Below are 10013 nucleotides of genomic sequence, written 5' to 3'. Positions count from 1 at the left end.
ACATTTTCTTCAAAATTTATTATTTCATCAAAACAGTTTCACTGGAGTTTATTAACGACATTTTATCAAAATAATTCGCTGTTGATGTTGCTATTGAACACAATACATGCAAAAATAATTATAACACACATCCTGACTTGACTTATTTCTTATATTGCTGCTATTGTTTAATGTTGTATTTCTTAAATAATTTTTTTGTTTCTCATCAAGTTATACACACTACATACTTATAACTTTTTATCTCTCCAAAATTTCAACCTTCAGCAAAACGTGATTTTTATAAAAGTATGAGACAAAGATCGCCAGATAGTTAATATATATATATATATAGAAACAAAAATATGGCGCCACCTGCTGTTTAGTAGTGTCGTAAACCGCTGGTACCAGCCTCATTTTCACATCCATTTTAACATCAAGGAAAGCATGCGTTAATTCCCGCTGTGCTTTCATAAACTATATCTTATTTTTCGATGGAACACATTTTCGATTACACGTACGAAAAATTCTACTGATTTTCTTTTACGATTTTTTGAGTTACCAAATATATTTGACGATTTCATTTTATGTCTCTTCTGTTGTTGTAGCGATATTGAAAGAGGTGTCGAAGTTTAATGCGATTGCTTATAAAGCAATTTTTTACGTAGCTCATTTCAACGTTCAGCTGGTTCTGACCCATAACATTGAAAAATTTTATAAAGACTTAAGTAAAAGTGACTTTGTCAGCTTGGCGATATTTAGATTCATGAGATAAAGACCAGGTGTAGAGGAAACTTTGAAAATTATTTTAATTTTTATATTGCTTTGAGTACATGACTGAAAAATAATTAAAATATAGGAACATCAAAGCATACTTAGATATTTTTATCAAGATGCATTCATGGCGATTTACAAAAACTGTTAAAGCTTCCTTGTGTTTACATGAAAGGATATGTGAAAAATTTCCGCACAAACCAGTGAACATTGCTCCAATGGACTTTTAAAAGGATTCATAATTTATAATCTATACGTCGTCAAAACAAACAGAAAATGTACACATATTTTGATAATGTAACATTGTTATATTCTCTTTTTCTCTTCAAATTGCAAGTTCGAATTAAAATATTCCAATGATTAAATCTCATAAACACGATAAATCATGTGTGCAATATTATACAAGTATTGTATTAAGATACAACTTATGTTGGAAACTAAAAGGAATTTTCTTGTCACTTTCAATTGTGTTGCATGAATACAACAATGCTTCTGGTAATCAGCTTGTGGTTTTCTTTGTCTTAAATATTTTTGCATAAGCAACAAGATTCAGATAAATAAATAATATCAACGATGGAACTACAAGTGCATGAAAATATTTGTGTCTTTTTGACTTAAAATTGTTTTTGATCTCGTTTTCGTAACAAGAAGTCACAGTTGTAGCTGTTCTTAGCTAAGATATTTTCAAAAAATACTATTGATTATCATAGTAAAATGCGAAAGACAATTCATATAAAGGCATGCATATTAGTAGAAAAATGCTTGTAACACTATGTTTAACAACATGCTCGTTCATATTTAATGTCATATTAATTCTTGATAAGCTCGGTCTTATATTAAAAGCAACATGACAAAAATTCATCTCATTTATGGTTTTACCCTAACGAAGATGCTGTCAACAACTGGAAGGAGGATAATTTTGATGTAATGTTGTGGTTCTGTGGTTTTAAACCAACTGAAGCAAACCTTTGTGTCGATAGTTAATTTGAAGTGAGTTTCTATGGCTGCTCTGATCTCTTCACTTAGTTTCAAAATCAATTCAAAACGAATTTTCCTCCGTCAAATATGAGCTTTGAAAAAAAGTTTTGTCCTAGAAAAGGTAGAATAGATCAAAAAATCAATCGATTTCGATTTTACTATATTCTCTATAATTATCCTCTTTTTACAGTAGTGATTGAATAAAAAAAATTTTCAAGCTTAATGTTGATTCTTCATCTTTCATTCACTGATGGTAAAGTAGTGACATATAGTAATTTAGTTTGGTCAGATAGACAAGTCAACATTATCATCCTTCATTACAAAATCGAAGAAATTTTTTGAATTTTAGTTTTAGTAACTTCGCTTCCAGCTTTTGAACTTATTTAGGAAACTCTTTTTGGATTGTGCCATAATTTTGTCCTGTATAAAAGTTGTTCTTATTCATTGTCAAGATAGACAATATTTTTTATCAATTTCTTGGATCTTTAATGTTGCATGTCTGTTAACTAGCACGACAATATTGTTAATTTCAAGTAAATACGTTCTTTCAACAATACTGACATTTCTGATTACGATATTTTGCTTTACATAAAATAAAATAAAATAAGATAAAAATATTTTTGGTTTATTTCAATGTGAGACGCGGACACACGTGCCCTGTTAACATTCATGTTAATTGTTTCAAACAAGGCATTGTTTTCTCTTGTTTCTCATTCATATAAGAATTTTCTTAATCCTTGCGCTAATGAATTTCAATTTGATCAATAATTATCGCAGACTTCAATACAGTGTACAACAGCGTGAGTCAAAGCAAGTGTTTTGCTAGTGAGTGTTTATGTCATGAATTTATCTGACACTGAACGGTATTTTTACGTTTTTTACTTGTCATATAAACCTGATTGTTTGAAAATGCTTAAATTAGATATAGTAGAGTGCTTTTTCTTGTTATTATTTTGTCGACATAGCTAGCAGATGTTGTCCAATCAAGCTTGTAAGGTTAGCGTCAGCAAGAGACCGTCCAGCATTAGTTTAGCCTTTCTTTCACCTGCCATTTTTCACGCATGCGTGTCAGTCCTGCAACGCATGCGCAAATGCAGGTGAACAGGTGCAGTTGGAATATTGTTAACACAATGATAATGATTGTGTCTTCCTTTATGAGCGGTTCGCTTGCATTCAAAAACATTATGCACGACATGAGAGACGGCATAACTTCTCTGTGACAGTTGTGCAAGATGAACCGAGAAACATTACTTAATAAGAACTTTAGTCCGCCTTTAGGACGATTGGGAACAACATCCAATGGTATTCCTTACTCCAATACTGCTGTGTTAAGTGCTTCACAAAGCGTAAATGAAGCGAGTTGGATCCCGTCATATCGTGGATCAAATTCGGTAAAATATTTCGTTAAATTTAAACTTGAACAAATATAACATATTTATTTGAAACATATTATATCATGTTTGAAACCTACCTTTATCATTTTATTTCTTTTCAGCTTACGTTTTCATCAAGATCTCAAAGTTTGGTAAGTACAAAATTTAACATGTTGCTAGTCCTTGTTCTTTACGATGATATCAACTACTTAATTCAAAACTTCACAAAAATTCTTGTTCATTTATATGTAGATTCCTTCAAATGTTTTCGACAATTTTGATGACCCACATCTCTTGGCCGCATCACAAACTTTAGACCCAACAAAATATCTTACAAAGAGTCCAGCTTCTTCTAAATCAGCCAGCTATATAGGGATTCATGGACTACATTCCAGTCATGGACAAGATACAAATCAATACGATCCACACGATATATTGGACCAGATATCGGCATCTCTGCAACCTTCAGTGTCAGAGAACTTTGATAAAACATTTGAGAAAGCGTTTGAAAACAGTGGATCGCCATCTTTATCAACCCAACCGTCTCATCATGTTTTTCATGCCGCGATGAGCCCACCAACAGAAGACATGAATCCAAGAGAACTAGAATGGTTTGCCGAACGTTTTAAACAACGCCGTATTAAACTTGGTGTAACGCAAGCTGATGTCGGAGCCGCTTTAGCGAATTTAAAACTTGCTGGTGTTGGATCACTGAGCCAGTCAACGATATGTCGTTTTGAGTCTCTGACACTAAGTCACAACAACATGATGGCTCTTAAACCTGTTCTCACCGCGTGGCTTGAAGAGGCGGAGAAAGCGTATCGTAGTAAAAATTATAAAAGTGAATTTCTACCTAACTCTGAAAAGAAACGTAAAAGGACATCTATCGGTGCAGCAGAAAAGAGATCGCTTGAAGCATATTTTGCTATGAACGCAAGACCATCAAGCGATAAAATTTCTTCCATAGCCGACAAACTCGATTTATCGAAGAATGTCGTTCGTGTTTGGTTTTGCAATCAGAGACAAAAGAAGAAAAGAATGAAATTTTCGGTCCATTAAAATGAAAGAAATTCTGTTTTGATGACAGTAAAGTTGTCAATGAAAGCGATGATTACGAGATAAGCGATAAATACGATTTTGAAAAAGCAAGGTTAACATCGTGAATAAAGTTTCATTGCTCAAGACAAATAGAATTGAAAATAATAAGATGAAATTACATCTTTGATCTTATCGACTTCTGATATTTTCTATAAACGCGATAAATGTCGTCACGACGTTTGAAAATGTGTTCTTAAATCATTCATCTCAAAAATTCTCGTCAAAACGGCTTCAGTTTGTTTGTAAAAATATTATAATTTTGATTGCTGTGTTTTCACCTGGGTTGATAATTCAACATCTGTGTGAAAGAAACGCCATGGCATGCAAGTAAAATGAGTTTATGTCGATGTGAGGTCATCAAATGACATCCATTGTCAATTATTGTGAATTATCGCCGTTAAATGAAATATCCTGTTATATTTTAATATATTTTACAATTTTTACGGATATTTGTAGATTTAATTGAGTAAGCCGAAAATTTTGCAAATTAATAAAATAACCTCTATTCAGTCTGTTGCTTGGAAAACTATGATATAATAGCATCTACTATGTTAATATGCGTATGTTCAAATTATATAATGTAAATATTGTGAATGTTAGATATTGTAGTAGAAATACGAAGAGAAATATAAATATAATTTTATTCAACTACGTTTTTAAATGTGACATATTTCAATTATCTTCGTCAAAAGGCATCTTTCTAAAAGAGCTTCTTGATATCAAAAGCTCTAAAAACTAAAAAAACACGATTATATAGAATATAAGCTTCTACATTTCTACATTTCTACATACTTTATTAACTACGATAGTTTAAGCCATGTATATTTTCTCCTTTCTAACTTTAATAATAGAATATTTAACATACGGTTGACAAAACACTTCTCATTTGTCCAAGTACCTTTATTCTCTTTAATTTTGACTTTTTCTCTTGAATAAAATTGTACATTTTTATATTTTGATACTTAAAAATATTTTCGACTCATAGTTATACAACACATCAAATTATAATTTTCTTCCATTTAAGAACACGAAATGATCCCTGTGTTTGTTCCCTAGCCACACTAACTATTTGTGTACGAATTTGATTTTAGTCAAAGGAGTTTTATCGCAGATAATAAATGAAATATTGTGCTATGGCAATAACAATCAATAACTTGCTTATACACATATAAATTTAGAGTTTATTAAAACGCAAAGATCTTCTAAATTTCTGCATAATAACATTGTCAAAATGATAAATTATTATGGCAAATATTTCATTCGAGATGATGGCGTGTATGCGTGCTTTTTGCAACGTGTGGAAAATGAAACTATATCAACATAATTTAGACATTTTATCACATAAATAATGCATCGAGAGACAGCTAATTTAAAACGTTGAGTTATTCATATTTAATGCACAAATCAGCCGATGTCGAGTGATTTTTCAAGGGTTCAGACAAGTCTTTATTACTTGAGAGTTTCATAATATTTGCCAATAGTGCTGTTTTATCTTTGCTAGATTTTGTGACGCGAAGTAAGACACAAATTTTGTCTTGGAAACACAAGCTGTCATATATGTAAACTTTTCAGACCACAGACGGTGCTTCATTTTCTCTGTCAAAAAGATTTTGGAGCATGAACTGAGTGAGCAGATGACAATTAATTACCTTTTCAGTTAAGGAAATTGTTCTTTAGCACTCTTGCTGTGTAAAACATTACAGCTTTTCCCTTTACTCATATTCTGTTTTCATGTACTTATTCACAAAGTCATCAACTGCTTATAAAATTCTACAGAGTATTTTTCTTTAATATATATAGATTCATTTGGTATTTATAATAAAAGTCTGACAAACATGAAATCAAATATGAACATGCATATCTCTCTTTGCAAAGTGAAATTATAGGCTGAATAAATTACAGAACTGTGCAAGTGTAAACATAATGCAATTATATAACTAATGCTTTTCAATAGTTAGCAATAGTTATACTGCATAAGGAGCTTGTATTCAGTATGTATTTTCGTATTTTCATTAGGCTCGATGAGACAATACTTTAATGACACTCTGAGCTTGCTCCATGTAGTCGTCATGTTTGACTTTCAAATGCAAATTCATCGCTCTTCCTAATTATACCAGTTATAGTTTTTGCCACATTGTTGGCAGCGGCAATCTCTTATCATTCAAAAATATGTTTCATTGAAATACCGGCAATCATGTGTGAATTTTTCCACATATAGCTGTACAAGTCTATGTAGCTGAAGCAATAACAGAACATTAAGCATGCAATGATCTCAATGATTTAACGCCAAAGAACAAAATATATAAATTATTTGTCAATCAGTGAAATCTGGATTCTAGAGTACTGTTTTAGGTGTTTGAGTTCTCAAAAATCTGCCATCCTAATTTTCTTTGAAAGCTTCGATAATAATTAGCTAATATCAATTATCGTTTAACAAAAAGTCACTCAAATGACATATGTTTTTATTTATATTACTCTGCATAGAACCTCGGTATGCAGTGTAAAAAACAAATTCAAAATCGCAGCCATATAAAAACTTGTAACCGGTTTGTACCAAAACCTTGGTTAAATTATACTCACATAGCACATTCAAAACCATTAATTTAATTTTGAGCTTTAAATTTACTTCAACATACTTTTCTATTACATGATTCAGCAACACTTGGTGTTTGTCTGCTTTTAAATGTTTCTTTAAAACTGACGAAAATCTTTTCAAAAATGTTCGCTGATTCATCGGCAAAAACCTAATTTCAGCATCACATTCAATAAATAGCTACGACTAGTTGTTAGTAATAATAGGCCAATTTATCAAATTATAAGTTGTGTTTTTTAGGTTTTTCATAATCGGTGTACTGATCTTGTTGTTTCGTTCAAAATAACAAATTTTTAATCATACGGTTTTAAAGTTTTCACACATACACTGTGCAGATAAAAATATTTCAATGCTGCTTGTCAAACGATTTGCACGAACAACAAAAAAATATCTTTATCATTCCAGATATTTCAATTGCACGAAATTGAACAATTGTGGTAGATGTATAAAACGTTTGAGGTTATTTCTACTGGCAGGTGTATTCTGCTGGCAAAAACTTCAAAACCGCTGAAAACATGATGTAATTACAGTTTTCTTGACAAATACAAATATTTTTATCAAACTATCTGTGCTAAAGAAAATATCTGTGTACAATGTATGAATTTGTTGTAATTAAAACACAGACGCAATTTATCATTTTCATCAAGGAAGAGCACTCTACGTACGGTAAACTTGACCTAAATTAAGCTAATTCCGTCTCCGGAGAGAAATTATATTGCTTCATTTTGAAAAAGAATTTGTGATATGGAGTGATAAAATACTCAGTTGCTTTAAAATATGATGTTTACAATTATGAGTTTTTCATGAAAGTGTTTTTCTTGATGCTTTTACACAAATATAAAAAGAAAGATTGAGCTTTGAAAAATTGAAAAACGCTTTTAAGCAATGTCGGTACCTGTATATTTTTTTAGCGAACACAGTGTTAAGATGATTGGTTTGTAAATGCTTTAAACAAAATATGACAGACAGGGCGTCAATATCTTTGACATGATTGTTTGATTTCTAATAAGTAGCACAATCAGTAGGAAACGAGTTAACTTTCTCATGTTGAAGACAAACATTTGCTAATTTTTTATGATTCTAAAGACCTCCTTTCACCGTCCTTCATGTTTTTAATCTGCAACAAACTACAGAAAGCAGTTCGGCAAAGACAAGGAAGCAATTACAACTAGTTGATTTGAGACAAATTTTCATGTTCAGTGAAATTATATACAATTTCGTGTGTGTTACAGATGCCAATAGTTACTTTATAAGTATGTAGGCTTTAATGAATGTGTGCTAAAATTTACCTTCAAGTACAGCTGCTCTGAGAAAATAGCCATGTTTTCCTTTGGGCAAAGCAGTCGTTCACATTTTACAGCCAGAAGACAAATAAACATATGTTTATGTGCTTCAAAGCTATTTTGACAAAAATTGTTGCAAATAATTTATACTGTGTTCAAACATTTATGGAAAACGAAGAGAAATTGAAATGATGAATTAAAATTTCATATCAAACGGACCGATACGACAGAAAAATATAGCAGTACAAAATAAATTTCAACTACATTTTGAGAAGAACAAGCAATTGAAATAGCAAATTTTTATAAGAACCGTGTTTGAAAAATAGAAATTTAATGTATTGAAACGTAATTTTAAAAGACACAAAATTATAATCACAGCGATATATACCTGCATTTTTTTGCTTGTGGCACACTTGTTGTTTAAGGGACAAAGTCAGTCACACCATTATGGAGCAGCTTTATACAAACACAGGACTTTTTTAAGTGTTAATGATGCAAGTTTTTCAAAGCAGAAGTCTGAAAACTCAGGACTACCATTTCTACATGGATCTATTTTTTTAAATGAAAAATACAATGGATAAATTTTACATTACTGAATGTTGACAACTTACAAAATTTACGATAAAAATACTTTTTATAACAACACGTAGTTTCATGTATTCGTGAACTGGAATATTGTAGTTATATGTAGCTTCTGAAACTTTAATTGACATGCTTCCACGTATTTTCCAAAGTCGTCGTAAGAGAATCATTGGTCCAGCCTTTGCGTAAATTTCGTTTACAACATAACAACTCAAGAAACATAGTATAAAAATGTAGTGTTTGTATGAAATATTCATATAGTTTGCCTGGTACAAACATTTTATTGAAACTGTGTAAAAAGCTTTTACTAAAATAAATTTAACTTTGCTCCAAATAGTTCGACACCCATCTCCCTCTCATGATTTCAGTACATTTCCCGCGTGATTTTTTATTCTATCTTTGCTATAATATTGTTCTGATACAATTTAAAATAGAAATTTTTGATTTTGTCTAGAATACAACACTTTTTAATGCTGAACCTGTTTACCATGGGTCAAAGTAAGGAAATCTTACAAAAGATGAAATATAGGAAGGCTAATTTGAAAAAACAACCATTCATACAAATGAGTTCCTTTAGTTTTCAGACTGCTACAAAACATCATCGTTCATGTAAGGTCATGTAAGGTCATGTATGCAAGGTCATACAAGAACCACGTCTTGATAAAGACATCGCTCCGGACAAACAACTTCTGCTTTCCATACTTTAGAACTGAAAGTCACCTGGGTTGAGTACTCTTGTATCCACTTGATATTTACGACAAGTGGCAAGAAATAAACAACTAATGCTAAAAATTCGTTATTACGTTTCATGCAACTTATGCTTGGATGAAATTTTTGTAATATCAGTTTTGTGTAAAGGTTTTTATCGGACCTTGTTTGGCTTTAGAGAGATAAATAAAGTCATTGAGACAGGCTTACCTGTCATTTTACAAACTTCCTTCATCGACGTGTAGTTGAACTTTATAACTATAACGTATGAGTTCATTCCGAAAATCATTCAAAAAACAAATGTTTTCCATCCTTTACTGCCTCTCAAATCACCAGCTGCAGACGAATAATTTCTAACATACTCTGACAGCTATTTAAGACTATAGACTAGCGATAGTTTCAAACTATAAAAAATTAACGCATGTTTTTATGACGATTTGGTCGAATGAGTTTTTTGTTTAAATATTTCTCCCAGAGAAACAATGTTGTAGTGCTTGATAAAGCCTTTAACTCGATGCTGTTCATAAAAAACAATGTTGCTCATCACGTATTTCCTGCATATACAATAAAGTTTTAAATGTTATCTGGGAATTCAAACGAAAAGGAACATTTTGTGTAGAAAAACAGCCCCCATTCTCGATAAATGAT

At 31.3% G+C, this 10013-nt stretch overlaps 1 protein-coding gene and 1 long non-coding RNA gene across 3 annotated transcripts; one reads left to right on the top strand and one right to left on the bottom strand.

Annotated features, from left to right (window-relative positions):
- The first annotated feature begins 539 nt into the window (after positions 1-539).
- Positions 540-4860, top strand: LOC124447538 (POU domain, class 4, transcription factor 3-like). Of its 2 annotated transcripts, XM_046998502.1 has the most exons (4): positions 540-1849; positions 3007-3119; positions 3224-3253; positions 3354-4860. In XM_046998502.1, the coding sequence occupies exons 1-4, from the start codon at positions 1816-1818 to the stop codon at positions 4158-4160; spliced, it is 984 nt and encodes a 327-aa protein (XP_046854458.1). In that variant the 5' UTR covers positions 540-1815; the 3' UTR covers positions 4161-4860. The 2 variants fall into 2 exon arrangements, with proteins under 2 accessions (XP_046854458.1, XP_046854457.1); XM_046998501.1 differs by lacking the exon at positions 540-1849 and having other exon boundaries at positions 2420-3119.
- On the bottom strand, positions 4597-10005 carry LOC124447539. The gene is made up of 3 exons (XR_006948747.1): positions 9576-10005; positions 8464-8624; positions 4597-4934 (listed from the first exon to the last, which is right to left on the bottom strand). It is a non-coding gene; the product is annotated as an uncharacterized LOC124447539 (long non-coding RNA).
- Between the last annotated feature and the right edge of the window lie 8 nt (positions 10006-10013).

This window comes from Xenia sp. Carnegie-2017, unplaced genomic scaffold (genome assembly GCF_021976095.1).
Source record: "Xenia sp. Carnegie-2017 unplaced genomic scaffold, XeniaSp_v1 HiC_scaffold_22, whole genome shotgun sequence".
NCBI classification, from domain to species: Eukaryota; Metazoa; Cnidaria; class Anthozoa; order Malacalcyonacea; family Xeniidae; genus Xenia; species Xenia sp. Carnegie-2017.
Note: the sequence above shows the minus strand (reverse complement) of the source record. Positions and strands in the feature narration are given on the sequence as shown.